Source organism: Plasmodium brasilianum, chromosome 12 (assembly GCF_023973825.1).
Source record: "Plasmodium brasilianum strain Bolivian I chromosome 12, whole genome shotgun sequence".
NCBI classification, from domain to species: domain Eukaryota; phylum Apicomplexa; class Aconoidasida; order Haemosporida; family Plasmodiidae; genus Plasmodium; species Plasmodium brasilianum.
In genome coordinates, this window is record NC_090125.1 from 1,772,566 (window position 1) to 1,793,039 (window position 20,474).

At 26.2% G+C, this 20,474-nt stretch overlaps 5 protein-coding genes across 5 annotated transcripts; 2 read left to right on the forward strand and 3 right to left on the reverse strand.

Annotated features, from left to right (window-relative positions):
• Positions 1 to 501: 501 nt before the first annotated feature.
• On the reverse strand, positions 502 to 1,050 carry MKS88_004356 (protein transport protein SFT2; the record flags this gene model as incomplete). The annotated part of the gene is made up of 1 exon (XM_067217526.1): positions 502 to 1,050. The coding sequence occupies one exon, from the start codon at positions 1,048 to 1,050 to the stop codon at positions 502 to 504; it is 549 nt and encodes a 182-aa protein (XP_067071945.1).
• A 4,011-nt stretch (positions 1,051 to 5,061) lies between these two features.
• Positions 5,062 to 8,341, reverse strand: MKS88_004357 (splicing factor 1; the record flags this gene model as incomplete). The annotated part of the gene is made up of 2 exons (XM_067217527.1): positions 5,062 to 5,439; positions 5,636 to 8,341. The coding sequence occupies 2 exons, from the start codon at positions 8,339 to 8,341 to the stop codon at positions 5,062 to 5,064; spliced, it is 3,084 nt and encodes a 1,027-aa protein (XP_067071946.1).
• A 3,151-nt stretch (positions 8,342 to 11,492) lies between these two features.
• Positions 11,493 to 13,874, reverse strand: MKS88_004358 (uncharacterized protein; the record flags this gene model as incomplete). The annotated part of the gene is made up of 1 exon (XM_067217528.1): positions 11,493 to 13,874. The coding sequence occupies one exon, from the start codon at positions 13,872 to 13,874 to the stop codon at positions 11,493 to 11,495; it is 2,382 nt and encodes a 793-aa protein (XP_067071947.1).
• Positions 13,875 to 15,952: 2,078 nt separating this feature from the next.
• Positions 15,953 to 17,494, forward strand: MKS88_004359 (uncharacterized protein; the record flags this gene model as incomplete). Its single annotated transcript, XM_067217529.1, has 1 exon — positions 15,953 to 17,494. The coding sequence occupies one exon, from the start codon at positions 15,953 to 15,955 to the stop codon at positions 17,492 to 17,494; it is 1,542 nt and encodes a 513-aa protein (XP_067071948.1).
• A 1,406-nt stretch (positions 17,495 to 18,900) lies between these two features.
• Positions 18,901 to 19,233, forward strand: MKS88_004360 (uncharacterized protein; the record flags this gene model as incomplete). Its single annotated transcript, XM_067217530.1, has 1 exon — positions 18,901 to 19,233. The coding sequence occupies one exon, from the start codon at positions 18,901 to 18,903 to the stop codon at positions 19,231 to 19,233; it is 333 nt and encodes a 110-aa protein (XP_067071949.1).
• Positions 19,234 to 20,474: the final 1,241 nt, after the last annotated feature.

Sequence of the window (20,474 nt, forward strand, 5' to 3'; positions counted from 1 at the left end):
GTGCTAACACTTGGACAACCGACGTAATCAATGCCTGTACGTACGCGCATAATGTACATGTGTGTATGTATACATATACATGTAAATATAAAAGCAAGTATATATATATACACGTATACGTATAAATACATAACTACAAATAAGCCTAATCGAACAAGTATTTACTTTTATGAACATAAGATATGTGCTTACCAATAAATACAACGGCTTAATTATTGTGAAGTACAAGGTGGAAAGTAAAGATAATATATAAGCAGCAGTAAATGGAAGGCTAAAAACAAAAAAGAAATAAAAATATAAATAAATCGTTAATGTAATTTTTATAATTATATGTAATAACCAAGAAAATAAGCTCTATAAAATGAAACTTCTTGAAAATGAATAAACTTTTATTATAGCAAAAAATTTTAAATGTTCCTTTATAGATGCGTCACATGAACTTTGCCATTTTCGCGTTTTCGCTTCTTTTCCTTTTCACTTTCTTTTTTTTTTTTTTTTTTTTTACCGTTTTTTTTCTATCAAATGATAATAGAGGCTTGATATACCCTTTAAAAATGATAAGGACGCAACAAAACAAATTGACGATATGGTAAACAAAGAACCGAACTGTCTCGGGGATATTACAATCATTGGTAAGGTAAAAAAGGATAGTATCATAAATAGTATACTAATTCCAAATAACAAACAAAAAATTGGAAAATTCTTATAAGATAATAATGTCGTAAAGGCAAAAAGCGAATTCGATTCATTTTCCCTTGTCTGACTATTAAATGATGGAAAATTTGAAAAGACTGATCCCGTATCTGCTGTAGTAGAATTTGATACTATTGATGGAGCATTATTTAAATTTGTTTTTTCTAATGTCTTTATTATACCCTTTTGAATATTTTCTGCTCCTTTTTTTGACAAATTTATAGCTTTATGTATTAACCCTTTGTCTTCTTCATTTCGATTACCATCCATTGATCCTCTTAAAAATTCCCTATTCAAGTTTTGAAATTCATTATTTTCAAAAAAAGACAAATCATCAAAGTTATTTTCTCCCCCCATTTTTGTACACAATTGTTTTTACAACTTACATAAAATACGCAATCAGATATAGCAAAAGAACGACATACAGGGGTGGATAAGCGTATGGGAGTATTAGCTATGTACGTATGTTCATATATATATATATATATATATATATATATATATATATACGCGTATATATTTAAAAACAAACAAACAAAAGAACAAAACAATTTGCTTTGTTTTCCCTCCCCTTTGGTAAGTATTGTATAAGAAACGATTTAGATTCGTCACAAAAAAATAAAAAATTTTCTATTTTAAAAAAAAAAAAAAAAAAGGTGTTAAATTAAATGCATACATTTCTGTATATAAATGTATATACGCATATGTACATGATATATAACAAAAAATATATATGCTGAAGGTTAAAAAAAATCATATATATATACATTTCAAATACATTAGCTTACGTATATAAATAAATAAACGTGGAGAAAAAGAATATATGCAATACAATTGAAATAAAAAGCTAAGGGTAGATTAAAAAATCATTTTTGATTTATGTTTTTTATGAAAAAAAAAAAAAAAAAATTCTTAAAAGGATAATAATTTAATTATACACGATGCATATAATCAAACATATAATCATACATAAATACATATATATATAGATATATATGCACATAATTAATTGAATTATAGCATTTATGATATAAATTATTATGTATGACTTTTTATGTTTCTATATTATTATCAATTAAAAAAATACCAATATAAATATTACTATTTAAAAGACTTTAAACATGAATCTTTTTTATATGCAATTTTGTTATATTTCTAATTTTATCTATTGAGAAATAAAATGAGAAAAAAAATACGCGACTTATCCGATAAAATAAATAAAAAAAAGGAAGAAAAATGAAAGCTAATTCCAGCTGAAATAAAAAAGTCCTCTGATAAAACATATATATACATAAACTTATATTATATTATATATATATGTATATATATACGAAAATGCTACATTTATTTATGTAATATACAAAATATATATATATATCATATAAGAATTACTATAAATACTAAATTATATTATACATACGTTATTATATATACCTTTATACATACATACATACATTTGTACATTCATATGTACGTATTTGTAAATATTATATTTTTTTTTTGAAAAGAATTTTAATATCATTGAAGGTTCATCAGGAAGAAAAAAAGAGTTTGAAGTAATGTATTTACTAAAAAGATGAATATTATTTAAAATTTTTTATAAAGTTTGTATTATATGCATGTTGCATATTTATGTATAATATATATATTAAAATTTGTTATTCATTATTATTACTATTTTTATTAGAATATAATAATATGTAAAAAAGAAATTTTTATATACATACGTATATATTATATATGTTACGTACATATTTATATATATATGCATAAAATATAACATAATATTACAAACATATATAAATACAAGATTTATTTATATATACAATATTGTAGAAGAAAAAATTATAAAAAATATTGCAAAAGTGTTTTGTGAATAAGTTTATTATTTATATCTATAAAAAGAACAGCGTTCATACAAAATATATATTTTGTAAATTTATACATAAATATATAAAAATGGATAAATTGATTTTTTAATTTTTATACTATTTTACTGTTTTTTTTTTATTAATATATTTTTAAATAAAAACAATATATTCACAACACTGTTGCTATTGAATGCAGATTGTTACAATTTGTAGTAAGGGGAAAAAAATCCTACATAAATAAAAAAAATAGTAGCAAAACGGATATATTTAATAGTATATTACTATTATATATATATATATATATATATATATGTATATATGTATATATGTATATATGTATATAATATTTTTTTTTTTATTTTATGAGGAACAGAAGGAAAAAAAAAATTTTATATTATCAACCAGCATTCTAGTTTTATATGTTTATACATATAAATATATGTTTATATATGAATTGTTTCCCATTCAGGTAAAAAAGTACCATTAAATTGATATGTTGTTTTTACTTTAATTACTTTTTTTTTTTCCTCCAAAAAAAAAAAAAAAATGTTGCAATATTTAAAAAATATATAATATTCATAAAAATAGTAGTTTTAAAGGAAAAACGAATAATATATATATATAATACAGTATGATGAAAAATGAATAAAAAAAAAAGAAAAAATTAAAAAGATATTAACCTGAAAGCATGGAAACAGTTGAGAAATTCAGAAACAAAAAAGATAAAACAAAGAAGAAAAAAACATAATACAAAAAACAAAACAAATACCATAATTACATAATGCCATATATTAGACAAAAAGAAAAGAAAAGAAAAAATATATATCACAAACACACATTAGTGCTTATGTGTTTTTTAATTTTTTGTTAACTTTACTCCAAATTTAATGAAATATTTTATATATAAAATATACATTTTCATTGCAGGAAATAACATTTAATACAATCTATGAAAGTAATCTGCTTAAAAAATATAAGAAAAATGTACTCACGTTTAGACATCTGTAATAATATTTTAATAATATATCATATATTTAAAAAACATTTAAAAAAACAAAGAATATTTACTACTCCATTTTATATGGTGATGTGAATTAAGGTCATAAAAATCCAAACCATATATTATAGCATTAGGAAATCTATAAAAAAAAAAAATAAGTAAAAAATGAATAAAATACATAAATAAATATATGTTAGTACGCATGTATGTATGTAGCTATGTACTTTTGTATTTTTTATTAATAGCAGAATACCACACTTTTTCATTTTATAATTCATAAAACCTTAAATTGTGCAGAATTTAAATTATCAAAATTACGGTAAGTTACATTAAAGAAAAGTAATTCTTATATTGAATTTCTTCATAAAATGAATATGTTTTAGTAAATCTTAAAACAACACTTAAATGAAACATTTAAGATAGCCTTAAAATAATGCTTTAATCCTAATGATTTTTCTATATATTTACAACATCTTCGGGAAAAAGAAGAAAAAAAAAATAAAAAAACTGAACGTACAATTAATTTTTTTTTTTTTTTTTTTTTTTATCCTTTTTGAACTATAATAACGATTAATCGTTTATTATTACAGAAAAATCGTAAGTATACAAACACATATACACACGTGTGTACGTATATATATTTACGTATGTACATATATGCGTAAATATATAAGTACATATTATCCGGTAAAGGTGTATACAAATTATAACCAAGAACTCAAGAATATCCAAACTTTTTTTTTTGTTTTCTTAATACATATATTCTGTAAATTACCCTAAATGATAAACATAAAAAATAAAATTATATGTGTTAATCCATATATGACAAAAAAAATAAATAGTTAATTTTAACTCTTTGCAAATAATTTTTTTTAATATTATTTGTTTTTTCTTCATGTAAATGATTTATAGTTTTTTATTTTTTTTTTTATTTTTTTTTTGCGTATAAGCATTTGTACTATGTATATGTATTAACAATTAATGGGACAAAAATTTCCTTTTTTTTCCCGGCTCTCACTTTCATTTTATTAAACAATTACAATTTTTTCAGTGCTCACTTATGTATATATTATTTATATAGAATAAACAATCAAAATAAAGGATATGTGCATACACTTTGGCAATAATATACTTATTCTCATTTTCCCTCCAAACACATTAAGAATATATTCTCCATTATATGCCTCTGCGCCTATAAATTCGTTTTCTTTTTTACAGCTTTATCTATCTATAATTATATATATATGTATACTCAATGTGTGAACAATGTGCAAAGCGAAAAATAAATAAAAATATTTTGATGTATTAATGGTAGATTAAAAAAAAAATTCAGAAAGACGCCCAAAAAAAATAAATAGGAAAAATTCAGGCTTCACATTTATACTTAAAATTGAGCATAAAAATTTACCTTATTTTTTGATCACACGTATATATGTAATTCTGTTTTACTAAATAAAAAATAATGTTATATATTATAATATAAAATTATTTTTCAATTTAATTACATATGGAATCCCACATTTCATTCATAATAAAGTATGCATTTATAAGTAAACCTCCAAAATATCTTCCATTTAAAAATTGAAATGCTTTTAATGACTCATCCTTATTCGAATATTTAATATAAATTTTACCGTCTATATTTTTTGTATCTAACCATATTTTCATAATGTTACCATACTTACTACACTCTTCTTTTACATCCTCAATTATATCATTAAAAAAGTCTGGGTCAGTTCCTATATTATCATCATTTTGTGAAAACATATTACATAACACTAAATTAGGTGTAACGTTGTTTATAGGATTAGTGGGTGATATTAATGCAGTTTTACCCATTATTGCATTTGCTCCAGTAGCGTATTTATTGGATATCTAAAAAAAAAAAAAATAAATAAAATAAGACATGTGCTTAATTTATTTGCAAAAAGTGTGACAATTTCATAATTTATGAAAAATAAACAAGATACAAATATAATTGAAAACAAAAGATATATTGTGCTATTGTTAAAAATTTTATAAAAAAAATAAACTATATTTAAAAGGTTAAAAAAAAAAAAAAAAAAATTACGTTGTTATCCATTAATTTATCCCTTTGCAGTTTTTGCATTAAAGCAATTTTACTTCCTGCACCGGCTATTAATCCTCCTCCGTCATCATCATCATGATCAATTTTTTCATTGTCCTGTTCATCTTCTTCATTTTTTACTTTCTTTGTTATTTGTTGTTGCTTTTGTAGAAGACTTTCTTGAGTATTCTCACAAGCTAGAAGATATTTGGAATCTTGGGCATAGCCAACTTTTATTTCTCTTCCAGCTACTTCCATTCCATTCATAACACTCATAGCTTCAATTGCTTCTGAAGCTTTATGGAATTGAATAAATCCGAAACCTTTTGATTTTCCTGTATATGGATCTCTATGTATTTCTACATCTAATATATCCCCAAAAGGGTTAAATAATTGTTTTAATTCTTGCTCTGTTATATTACTTAAGGGACCTAATAAACCTCCTATATATAATTTTAATGGAATATCATTTGGATCAATTGGTTGATGTTTTGCAGCTTTCGCTGCTCTATTCTTTTCAGCCTGTGAAGATTTTATTTTAACTGGCCTATTTTTCAACATATATCCGCTAGCTGCTAATGCTTTTATAACAGATTCCTGAGTATAAAATTCAACATATGCTACTCCTTTTGATTTTCCTGACCTTTGATCTTTTATACATTGAATATCACGAACTTTTCCAGCCACTTCTGAGAAAAATTCATATATATCTCTTTCGTCCGCTTTTAAATCTAAATTTAATACTAATACAGTTAAATCATCTCTTTTTGCTTCTTCCATCTCTTCTTTTAATCTCCTCTCTTCTCTTTTTTTTTCTCTTCGTTCCCTTTCTTTTTCTCTTTCAATTTCTCTCTCCTTTCTGATTCTTTCCCTTTCCCTTTCCCTCCTTATCCGTTCTCTTATTCGGTCTCGGTCCCTATCTCGTTCTCTGTCTCGATCCCTATCTCGGTCCCTATCTCGTTCTCTGTCTCGATCCCTGTCTCGGTCCCTGTCTCGGTCCCTGTCTCGGTCCCTATCTCGTTCTCTGTCTCTTTCTCTGTCCATATCTCTGTCCTCATCCCTATCTCTATGTCTTCTTCTATCTTTTTCCTTTTCCCTCCTCAACAATTTTTCATACCTATCATGTTTCCTTCTTTTTCTACTTCTTGACCTATGATACTGTTCGTCTACGTTGCTAGAATTGGATGCGCTACTAGAGCTCGATTTTCTCCTTCTTCTTTTATGACTATGTTCTTCATTACTTGAAGAGTATTCATTTGACGAGGAATTCTGATCTATCATTTTTTCTTCATTTTGCATATCATTCCTACTTTTTCTTCTTTTTTTATGTCTGTCTTTTGAACAACTTTTTTTATCATCATCATTATCATAATCTGCACGTATTTTATTGGATGAACTTCGTTCACCACTCAAGTTTCTTTTTTTATGTCTTTCTTTTTTCTTATCTTTGTCTTCCTCTATTTCATCATCTTCTTTTCTTACCTTGACTTTATGTTTACTTATATTATCACTACGATCTTCTACTGAAGATAAGTTTGAAGAACATTCTTCAGATTTGTGTTTTTTCCTTATTTTAGATTCCTTTTCATTGTCCTTACTGGACAATTTATTCTTTTCCATGTCTTTCCTTTCGTTTCCACTACTACTTTCATTGTCGTTATAATCTTCATCAACCTCATCATCCTTATCTGCCCCATCACCCCTGTTAGTCTCATCATCCTTATCGATCTCATTACCCCTTTCAATCTCCTCATCCTTATCATCCTCATCGCCCTTACACTTACCATCTTCTCGATCGTCAATAACTAAACTTCTATGCGTTTTCCTTTTTTTTCCTCTCGATTTGTCAGTTTCTTTTTTAATTTGAACTTGTGTTTCTTCTAATGGCGCGTCATTCTTCTTTTCAAGGGATGGGGATTTTTCTCTAGCTTCCTCCTCTATATGACTGTTCTTGTGTTTATTTTTTTCCCCATTTCTTATATGTTCATTATTATTTGAATTGTCAAAACTATTCATTTCATCTTTTTCATATTTCCCGTTCAGCGCATTATTTATTTTCCTGGTACTTTTCTTGTTCTTATTTGTTATTTCTGCTAATTCGTTTGTGTTTTCCTTCACTAGATCCTCATCATTATCACCATCGTCTCTATTACCATCATCATTATTACCATCATCGTTATTACCATCGTCTTTATTACCATCATCATTATTACCTTCATTCTTCTTATTATTATTATTATCCTCTTGAACCTTTTTTCTCCTCGTTCTTGTCCTTACATTTTCTTTTTCGGTATTACAATCACCCTCCTCACCCTTAACTTGCTTTCCCCTTCTACTGCTCTTTCTTTTTCCATTTAGTGTATTTTTACTATTATTATTCTTATTTTTGGAACTGCCTTTTTTTAAAACAAATTCCTCATCTTCACGAGTACTGTATTCACAATTATTTTCATCAACGTTCATTCCTTCGCTATTCATTCCTTCGCTATTCATACCTTCGCTATTCATACCTTCTCCGTTCATAACTTCACAGTTAGTATCTTCACAGTCGTCATTGTTGTTATCCTTATTATTATTCACTCTGTTTTTATTTCTTGCTCTTATATTTTCGCTTATTTCATTCTTAACATTTCCGTTCACATTTTTGCTGCAGCTGTTTTTATTTTCAAGCAGCTTTTCTACTTCGTCAAAATAAGAATTATTTTCCATTTTCAGGACATTTTTTTTAAAATTTATGAAAAATATGACATGTTCATAAAAGTATGCACAAGTGAGGACATGCACATATGTGAAGAAGAATTATGCATGTGAAATACTGCCTATGTGAAAAGGTATAATGTACTGCGGAAGTTGTATGCATATATGATATATGTGTGTTTTCTTCCTCTTTTATGTTATTATATGACCAAAATTTATTCAATTACATGAAGATGTTTTCAACCAATGGCAGATTTTCTTCCAAATCTGTCATGAAGTCACATATAAAATAATAGGGCAATCATATATACGCATATAAACATATATGTAATATAATATATATATATATATATATATATATATATATATATATATACATATACATGTATGCGCATATAAAATTTACTGTGTTTATTTTTTGTTGATCATATATGCTCTTTCATTTTTTCCCTTTTATCTAATTTTCTCTGTTTTACATTGAGGTAAATTACTATTTAATTAAAACCAGAGTTTTCTTTTTTTTTCTTTTTTTTTTTCTTGCTTTTTATTTTTTATTGTTTTTTCTTTATTTATTTTTATTTATTTATTTATTTATTTATTTATGTTATTTTTTTTTTTTTTTTTGATTTACGTAATTTTAATAAGAACTTCATATTCCTCTTTTATAAGGTCATGTCATTTGCTCTTCTTTGCTTATAATTCATTTTTTAATTATTTTTCTCTTGATTATTGTATGAAAAATAGAAAGTACTGCATATTTAAGTAAAGCATATATAAAAGTAATACCGTATATATATATATATATATATATATATGTATTTATATACTTATTTTTGTGTATATATATTACGTATTTTTTTTTTTGTTTTCCCTTTTACATTTGTTTTTTTTTGCTTTTGGCGAATTCATATACAAAAGAAATGCATACATTAATGGTATTACATATTATTATACATTATTTATAATAATGTTATTACTGTATTATATAAATGTTCATCTTTTTATTTACAATAACATAGAAGTTTCACAAAAATCGTTTAAAGCATTTTTATTTTGTTGCACAAAATATATCCTAAAATAGTAAAAATACAAATAATAGCATTAACAATAATAGTAATAGTAAAAAAATAATAATTGTAAAAATAATAAAAAAATAGTAAAAATAGTAAAAATAGTAAAAATAATAAAAATAATAAGAATAATAAAAATAATCATAACAGTATTGTAAAAAAAATAAAAATTGTAAAAAAAAATAATAATGATGCGATAGTAAAAATACTATTATTTTGGTAAAATTTTTTGAATGCAATGAATAAAAAGGGTAAAAAAGTTTTAACTATCTTTTTTGTTATTTGTCTGAATGGAATATTTTTACCGTAAAAATTGTTAGCGGTAAAAGTAGTCATGTTAAATTGTTTAAATCATATAAAAAAAAAATAATAATTAAATGTGAAAAGGGAAAAATAAGAAAAAATGAAAAATGTAAATTAAAATTTGACAAAATTAAAAGTAAAACTTGAAAAAATAGAGTGAAAAAAACTAGATGTCCTTTTTCAATAACATATAGTATCCCGAAACCCAATAATTTGAAAAGCTTTGAAAACAATATTATTAAAAAAAAAAAAAAATAAATAAATAAATCATGATCTTTTAATCTTGGGAATAATATTTTTGAATAGTATTAAAGGGAAAAAACATATTTCATTTATTCTTTTTTAACGCCTTATTCCTAGTTCACGAAAACTTTATTTTTTTCATAAAGGGCATAGAATACTATGTATTTTAACACATATATACATAGTAAAATATGTCAAAGAAAATGGGCATATATTTATGTTTTGAAAAATACAATGTTTTGATTTCTTTCTCCATTTTATTTTATTAATGGTCTTAATTAATTTGTAGTGTGCGCTTTTTTTACCACTGTCAAAATTTTGAAGGTAAAAATGAATTGGTGCTTTTTTTGACGAGCAAACTTGGGGGAGAACCTCCATACTTAGGTAAGGTATATCGTTCCTGTCCTAACATGTATATATGTATACATATATGTATATATATATGTAAACATGTATGCATGACTATGTATGTTTGAGCTTGCGCGCGTGTACTTGCTAGTGCTTAAATACTCCTTTAAAAAAAAATACGAAAAAGTTGTACAAAATGCACACAAATATATTAGGGGTAAATATTTTTCCATTTTCATGTTTCAGGAACAGTGCTTCTGTTCATAATATATATTGACAAAGTTTTACGTGCAACAATAATTATAGATAAAGTTTACAAAATGAATGTTCCATAAATATATATAATGAAGCATGAAACTACATTATAAAATAAAAAAAGAGTGTAATGTTTACATATTCGATTTCTTTATAAGTAAATACATCGTTCTGCAAAACCCACCTTTGAAGGGAAGTGTACATATATACTTGTTTATACATATATATTTATGCATATATTTACATGTATCTTTCAAAAGGAGGCACACATATACGGGAAGAAATATGGTAGCCTGTCATATGTAATTACATACACGTGTATATATACACATATATGTACATATCAATTGGGAAATTTTAAAAGTCGTGGTATATGAAATTCAGGCAAGTTTAAATTCTTAAGTATCTTGCCTGCTTTTTGTTCTTTTGTTGATTTATTTCTACCTTTAATAAAAGGAGAAAAAGAAAAAGAGAAAAAAAAAAAAAAAAATAATAATTCAAAATTTGATTTCAATATGAGGATTAATATGAGTTTAATTTGCCTTTAATTTGTTCTAAAAAATAATGATAAAGCTGAGGCGTTCAGAGCCCAAGGCTTAAATATATATCTGCACATATGCATACACATATATATATATATATATATATATATATACGCCCGTATACACATACATTATACACATGTACGTGATAATGGCTGCAATTTTTACTAGTACACAAAAAAAAAAAAAAAAATTAAATGATAACAAAGTGGACATAAAATAGTGATACAATCATAACAACGTGGTAACTAGATAATTACGACGTAATATCACGATACGCCCTTATCGAAAAAGTTGTATACAGCACAGTGCAAAGTTAGACTAATCCTAAAGCGTTCATTGACAAACATTAGCACAGTTGAATATGAGCTCAATTTGTTTAATAATTCTCTGTTAAGTGTCTTAATTGAGCTCAATAATGTCCTCCTTCACGTCAAAAATATCGTCGAAAAATTTATTTTCCGTAATGTATTCTATACACGCCATTAATTTTTGTTCATATATATAAATATCATTTTTCATTAACTGATATAGTAAAGGTGATGATTTATGAATATTCAAAGTGTCAATAAGTTGTTTTTTTGCAAAATTGTTGTTTTTATATCTTTTATTTTCATTTTTATTATTTGAAATGCTGTAATAATTATTTTCATAAATATTTTGAAAATTGCTTTCTGCTATTTTCGATAGTAAGGGGATAAAGATTGATTTTTGTGACTCTCTTTTATAATATATATTCCTTCCTACTGCAGAACAATATCTTTCAAATAATAATTCTTCAATTAAACAACTCGGTTTCTTTCTTTTTTTTTTTATTATTATTGTTTTATCATTTTTACTGTTCATAATTTTCCTTTTTGTAGGATAATTTTTTTTTCTTTCACTTATCCATTTCTCTATTTCTTTCGAATCATTTAAAATAATCTCATTCTTATCATTCTTCATATGATTTAGTAAATGAAATTCAAGATCGTCTATATTATATATATGACCGCAATTATCTATTGGGCATTTCATGTGCTGCTGTTGGTTATGCTCTTCTAACATATTCATTTCAACGTTTTTATTACAGTGGGTGCAGAAGACAAATTTAATCAGGTTTTTATTTACACTTTTATTAGTTTTTGTATTATAATCTATCGGGTTCACCTTGTCATTCGTTTTACTTCCCTCTATATTTCTCTCCTCCATTTTGTGATCCTCCATTTTGTGATCCTCCATTTTGTGATCCTCCATTTTGTGCTCCTCCATTTTGTGATCCTCCATTTTGCTCCCCTCCATTTTGCTCTCCTCCATTTTGTGCTCCTCCATTTTGCTCTCCTCCATTTTGCTCTCCTCCATTTTGTGCTCCTCCACTACGTGAACATTATTGTGATATTTGATTTTTTTCCTTACATGTTCATAATTTCTGCTATTACTCTTATAAGGGCGTGCAAATTTTGGCACACAAGTTTTGTTCATGTTGGTAAGATGACAGCTCCAACTAGCATTTCTACCGATGACGCTATCAGTGCTAATGTCAATGAGACCCTCCCCTCTTCTGTCCGCTTTTCCCTCCATCCCTCTGTCCATGGTAGGAGAAGAAATAAAACGATACATGTATGCGCCAGCACCATCTCTCATTGTATTTCCATTAAATTGATATGTCTTCGATGAATTTTGATCGTTTATGAGATTTACATTTTCTCCTGTACGACCTTTTAAGAATCTACTACTATTAAATTTGGTACTTGTATTTACACACGACAAAACATTACTATGATTGTTATAGTTAACATTTTTATGTACATTTTTGTAGGCATAATTTTTAACTTTACCATAAGAATGATAATTCAGGGTGTTAATGTTATTATCCCCCCTCATGCTGTTACTTATGCTATGGATGAAATTATTTTTAGGAAATACATTCATGTTATTCTCAACATAATTAACGCTATTTTGTTTATACAAATTCTTTGATTTATTATTAGTTTTTAAATGGGGTTCTTCATTTTTATGTAAGTAATTACCTTCACCAGAATTACTGACATTATTGTTTTTATTCCTGTAACTGTGATTATAGCTATTACTGTAGTTATTGCTATTACTGTAGTTATTGCTATTACTGTCATTACTGCTATTACTATAATTATTGCTATTACTGTAGTTATTGCTATTACTGTAGTTATTGCTATTACTGTAGTTATTGCTATTACTGTTATCACAGCTAATATTACCATTACCATAAACATTTGTTTCTGCAGTGGAAATAGTATAATATCCCCTTCCTTTGTTAACTGAGTTATGACTGTTCATGCTTTTATACGATTCACAATTATTTGCATTGCAATCTGTATACTTATTTGAGTAGGACGAAAAATAATTTTCCAAATAACTGTTATTTGCCAATGCCACTTTATTCATTTGGTGTATCATATATCCTTTTTCTTCTTTTTCCTCTTCTTTTTTATTCCTATCATTATTCCTCTTCCCATTCATCTTATAACCCCAATTTATCATGTTTGCATTAGGAAAACTCCTTGCTTCATTATTGTTGTACTTGAAATCGTTGTGATAGTTTCTTTTTACTCGTTCACTATTTGTGTATTTATTATTTATATTTAAACCTGCTAGACCTTCCTTTTGTCCTTCTTTCATGTTGCTATGATTGACTTGATCATTCTTCATTGTGCCACTATTTACGTGCAAATAGCTTTGCTCCCTCCCAGGGCTATAAATATAATTATTCGTTTTAATACTATTACTGTTACAATTGATAATACTGTTACTATTATTATTATTCATTATAGCCTAATAACTCAATTTAACACTTCTTTTTCATCTTCATTTTTCCTTTTTTTTTTCAAAGGAAATAATAGCAAAATACATAAACATTAAAACGCTTGTCAGAACTTTTAACCATAATGAAGAATAAAGCTTAGCTTGTTCCAACAAGCACTTCAAATCATTTAGCGAGGGAGTTAATTTTTTAAGAAAAAGAAACAACTTAAGTAGGTAAAATATGTATATATATATATATATATATATATATATATATATATATATATGTGACAAAAATTAAAATAATTTACGCGCAAAATCGTAAACAAAAATAAAGAAGAAAAAAATAAGAAAAAAAAAGTCTTAAATATATTCAACCAGCGTGTAGAAAAATATGTACATTTATTTTTTTTTTTTAAATTGTTTCGATTTTTACTTTTAAACAACATCGTTTTAGTTGTTTTATTTTATTTTATATTATTTTTTTTTTTTTTTTTTTTTTTCAAAGCAGATTAGCTCTCATTCTGTGATAACTCATTTGTTTTGGCACTTTTATCATTGCTTAGGAAAGGAAATTCATTAAAAATTGGGGATATGCAATTTTTCGTATTGCCAATTTATGTACATACATACATACATATTACAAACTTCATAACGAATAGTCAGCTAATTACAAAACGTATCAAATCAACTTTTCTCCTTCCAAAGGGGAAAAATTAAGTTAATAAAAAATTAATTCTTGCTAATGCATTATTGCCTAAAAATGGCAACTAAAAAAGGGTAAATAAACAAACATATGTACATATACAAACATACCTACATATACAAACATACCTACATATACAAACATACGTACATGTACAAATATACCTACATATACAAACATACGTACATGTACAAATATACCTACATATACAAACATACGTACATGTACAAATATACCTACATATACAAACATACGTACATGTACAAATATACCTACATATACAAACATACGTACATGTACAAATATACCTACATATACAAACATACGTACATGTACAAATATACCTACATATACGTGTACGTATATTTGTAAAAATATATAACACGGTAAGCCAGTGCATGCCACTCCTTTGGCTTATATGATAAAAACTCTTTTAAAAGTGATATATTTTACGTTTCTTTAAAAAATAGAGCTTGCTCCAGTCTCTTAAGGAATATATGTTCTTTTTCCAGAACATTTTCCAGAATTTATTTCTGTGTAACTATTATATCCTCTTCTTTTTAATCATATTTTTAGTATAATTACATAATGACGGTACAATACTAAGCACAGTTATCAAAATTATGATTTAATTTGAAGTATAATTTTTTTTTTTTCCCCTTTTTTTCTCCCCCCCCTTTCCCTTTCTTTTGTTATGTAACATATTTTTATAATCCTATTTGCTTAATAGAGATTCATATAATAAATATGTTCATGAAGTAGTAAATTTAGCAATTCCTTCAAACTTTTTTTTATCCTTTCATTTAAAACTTGTAGATATATATGCATGTGTATACATATGCATTTGGGCAATATATACATCTGTACATTCGTACGTTTGTCCGTTCATACATATGCCACGTCACGCATGTTTATATATGTACATGTACATGCATATACTATTGCAATTGCATTTCCATTTTTGAAGCATTTCAACGAAAAGACAAATGCGAGCAGATTTATGTGCAAGAAGTGATATAATTTTATATTTTAATGTGTAAATATGATTATTTTTCAAAGCACAAGGAGGAAAAAAAAAAAAAAAAAAAAAAAAAAAAAAAGCGGAAAAAAAGGGAAGGAAAGGATAAATGCAGTAAATATAGTAAAAACAGTAAAAATAAATAATAAAAACAGTCCACGAAATATTAAACATCCAATCAGTGGAACGCCAAAAAGGGGGGAAAATGTAAACTTCTCAAGCATTGCCAATAGTGCATTATTTCTACAAATTCGCTGCATCCCGATAGCTATTTCCCGTGCACACAAATTTTGAAGTAGCTATTTTGGCGCTGCACCTTTTCCGTTTTGTCCTCTTCCCCCAAGCCTGCACTTACTTTTACTCTACATGTTGATCCAAATGGACAACACTGAATCAGCAGTAATAGAGGAGGACAAAATTAAAGCTAATGACATTTGGTTACACTTAAAGGTATGGAAACAAAGCAAAGAAAATTGTGAAGAATTTTTTCGTAACAAGAAAATTATGCATTTGTCAGAATATATTTCAAAATATGATGATCATATAAAAAACAAAAAAGATAAAGAAGAGATAATTATTCTATGTACTGTTGTTAATATACCATATCAAACAAGGAAATATAATCAAGAAAAATATATTTTTTGGGATGTGTCAGATTTAAAAGAAACACAGTCTAGGTTATTCTTAACAGGGGAAATATGTGAAAAAAATGAAAATGAAAAGGAAGGGATAGTTGTTGCTTTAGTCAATCCATTTATAAAAGATAAAGATCCTCAATACTATAATTCAAGAATTTTAGAAGTACATGATAGCAATAATTTAAAAGTAATTGGATCAGTTGATCATTTGGAAAAATGCAAAGGGAGGAAAAGAAATGGGGAAGGTTGTAAAATTATTTTGTATACCCCTCTATCAGGAAATTACTGTAAATATCACATTAAGCAGGATAGAAAGAAAAAGGGGAAAAAAAGAACCATGAACAGTGCATATGGGAAAGATGAGCATAGTAATGCAAATGTCAATGAGGATCTGACTTATGATATTGTCACTAACTTAGGTGAAGAAGCGGAAAACAGCTCAATCACGACTAACATGATGGACAATGATAAGGAAAGTAGGGCTAAAAAAAAAGCAAAAAAAGAAGGAAGCAAGAACAAAGGAGGGGAAGAAGTAGCAGGAGAAAGCGCGGGGCATAACGAAGAAACGTTCGATGTCGAATCCATCATAGGTATGTACACAAAGAAGTTAGTCGTTAAGGATAAAAAAAAAAAAATGGAGCTAATTAATGACAGAATAAAAGAATTAGACAACTACTCAAAATTGAATAATGAAGCTATTAATATAGATATTCTAAAAAATAAGGATACTATAACAAAGGAAGAAAATCCAACAACAACGCAGAGATCTATAAATGATATTTTTTCAGAGCAGTGTCCTGAACTAATGCATCTTATTTATAAGTCTAATAAAAAAAAGGAAGAAGAAAATGATATAAATAAAAAGGACAGTATAAAAGTAAAAGAAGTAAACTCTTCTACTCAAACGAACGTAATTACAGCTTCAAATGAAAAAAAACAGAAGAAAAAGTTTGAAAGCTTTTTAAATAAATTAAATGAATTGAAAAAGTCACGAGATGAAAATGATGTGAAAACTTTATTAAATGGTTTAACACATGTTACCAATAATTTTCACTTTAGCTTAAATCATATAAACAATTCTAACATATTCGATATATGCTATAAGTTAATGGATCATCGAAGTGAGGAAATTGCCATAGCAGCTCTAAAATTTAAAAGAAGAATTAACAAGCTTTACATTGATTATTATAAAAACAGACAGAAATATAAAAACGATGCGGAGTTTGTAAATGTGAGCTCCTGCAATATGCATGAGGCACAGGATGAAGTCACAAAGGAATAGAAAATATATAAATTTTATTCATTCTGATTCAGTTTGGGTTAAAAATAAAAAAAAAAAAAAAAAAGCCAAAAAATTGTATTTAATTTGTATATAACGATGACAGAATTTATCCTTTTCCTATTTACCGCCTCACCTATTGCTGCTTCACTCATTTCCGCCTCACCCATTTCCGCCTCACCCATTTCCGCCTCACCCATTTCCGCCTCACCCATTTCCGCCTCACCCATTTCCGCCTCACCCATTTCCGCCTCACCCATTTATGCACGAAAAATTATTTTTTAAAATTATATTTACCCATTACTTCAATGTTGATAATGTAGGATTATATTCATACGTCTATGTACAGGTGTGTATACGTCCGTGTGTGATGGTGGTGATGTTAAATGAAAATTTGCTAATTTTATTGTAGCCTTGGGGACAAATATTTTTTTAAAATTTCTTTTTTCTTTTTTGTTTCAATATCCTTAAAATATGCACAGGTACATATATACTAATACGTATAACTAATATGTATATTTATTGGAAGAATAATTTTAACAAAAAAGCTACGAAATAAAAAAAAAAGAAAAAAAAATACAAAAAATTGTGTTTTTCGTAATTTTTAAACATTTCCATATAAAATATGCACAACATTTTATGACACCAAAAAAAAAAAAAAAAAAAAAAAAGTCGTAAATGTATGGTCCCAAAAAGATAAGCATATATGTTAGCTCTTTGACGAGCTATTTTATATTCATCTTGGGAATATTCGTTCTGTTTTTATTCCTTTTTTTGAACATTATATTCCTTCTTTGAACGTTTATTCCCTTTTTTTTATTTTTATGTACTATTTTACAGTATGCAATATATCTACATTTTGGTAAAGTGGAACCGCTGCCTTACTGTTAAATACGGTTGCGCCTTTTTCCCTATTTCTGCACATGCGTAAATGTACATGTATATAAATATTTATGTATATTTTATATATATGTATACATATATATATACATATGTATTTATCTAATTTTGATATCCTTTTTTTTCTTTTTTTCCTGTTATGTTGCACGAGTAAAAAAATAAACTTTTAATTGTGTAAGGGGCTATTCTATCTTTCAAACGATAATTTTTTTTCCTACTTTTACTTTTTTTTTTTTTTTTTTTTTTTACATTAAAAACAGTAGCACTTATTTTAAAGATGTTTCTTTTTTGAGAATTTCCTTTTGGTAAATTTCTTTTTTTTTTTTTTTTAAAAGCAACAATAATGTATGAAGTAGTAAACAGATCGATACTATTTCACCTGAACAATGTTTAGCCGCTTGTCACTCATTTCACCCGTTTATTTATAACATTTTTTTGAATTTTTTTTTTTAAAAAAATACTACTGCATAATAAAAAATATATACATAAAACAAGAGCGTCATTTTAATATGACTATCGAAATTCCTCTGCTTTTATCGTCTGCATTTCCCCTAATATGGAAAGCGGGCTTAGCTCAACTTTCCTTTGCGAAAACTGGAGGTTCACTAGCTGCCATGAAAGGGACTTCCCTTTTGTTAAGTAAAATTGCTTCTTCTGGAAAAGGTGGACTATTAGCATCTACTTCTTCACAACTTGATAACATAAAAGAAGCAGCACAAAAGTTAGTTGAAGAAATTGAAAAAAATATTAACTTAAGTTTATTATTTTACAATATAGACGATGAAGAAACTGCTGGATACTACTTAATGAAAAAACGAGAAGAGCATGAAAAAGGTTACTAACATATCTTATTTTGAAAGGGATAAATTGAGGGGTATTATATTTAAAAGAATTATACAAAAATGACCAATTAAATGTGAGCTACAAAACGTTAACAGGAAATATCGTATATGTTAGGAAAAGGAGTAATGATAATGTGAATATTTAAGACAAGTTTTTACAATAAAATGAGAAAGACATGTATGACTGTATCTTAAGTTTTTGCTTCAAGCTTTTTCGAATTAAATGAATAAATATATATATATATATATATATATATATATATATATATATACATACATTCATACATACATACATACATTCATATATACATACATTCATACATTCATACACACATACATATGTACATATTACAAAGAGAGAACTTATTTATCCTTTTTTACCGCACAAGAAGGTAGGAATTTTCATATTTATTTGTGCTGCTTAAAGGATTTTGTCATGTTTAGTTTTTCCCAGTTCCTTATCCTTTTCTTATAAATATTAAAACATAAAAACTAATGGTAAATTTTACATTTTAAAAAATAAGTTAACCCTTTTTACACGAATGTATATATGTATGTACGTGCATATATATATACATACATACAAGTGCATATATAGCTAAACATTTGTCTTAAAAAAAAAAAAAAAAAAATTTTAACCAAAATTATAAAAAAAAAAAAAAAACAATAAAAAGCCTATGTTGAAAACCATCTTAGCAATTTTAAGCTTCCCGTCTATGTTCCTCTAACACATTTCTCCTTGAAAAATGGTATAATGTGTAAAGGATTATACAATCAAAGGAAAGGGGAACAATAAAAAAAAAAAAAAAATTACTATATAACTACATTATTAATCGTATTACGGCAGGGGCATATGGGTATTCGTTCATATATACATATATATAAATTTATTTATGTGCATATACATATAAACAAAATGTAAAACCGTTAAATAAACAACACCTCGACTGTGTCCACATTACAAGGAAATATATTTTCATTAAAAGCTTTTCCATTAGCTGTGGTATGTCGTTTTTGCATATAAACTTAACCAACAAGTTTTGTTTATGCACACATGGGTGTTTACTTTATGGGATAAAGGTAAATATAATACCTCTATACAATTTTATTTATATGATCTACAGCATGCTATTTAAAAATTTGCATTCCCATTTTCAAGAGTTTTTTCATAATATTCCCCAAGTAAAAGGAATTAATTAAAAACATGTGTGTTTGTGCTTACTTTAAAATGTTATACAAAA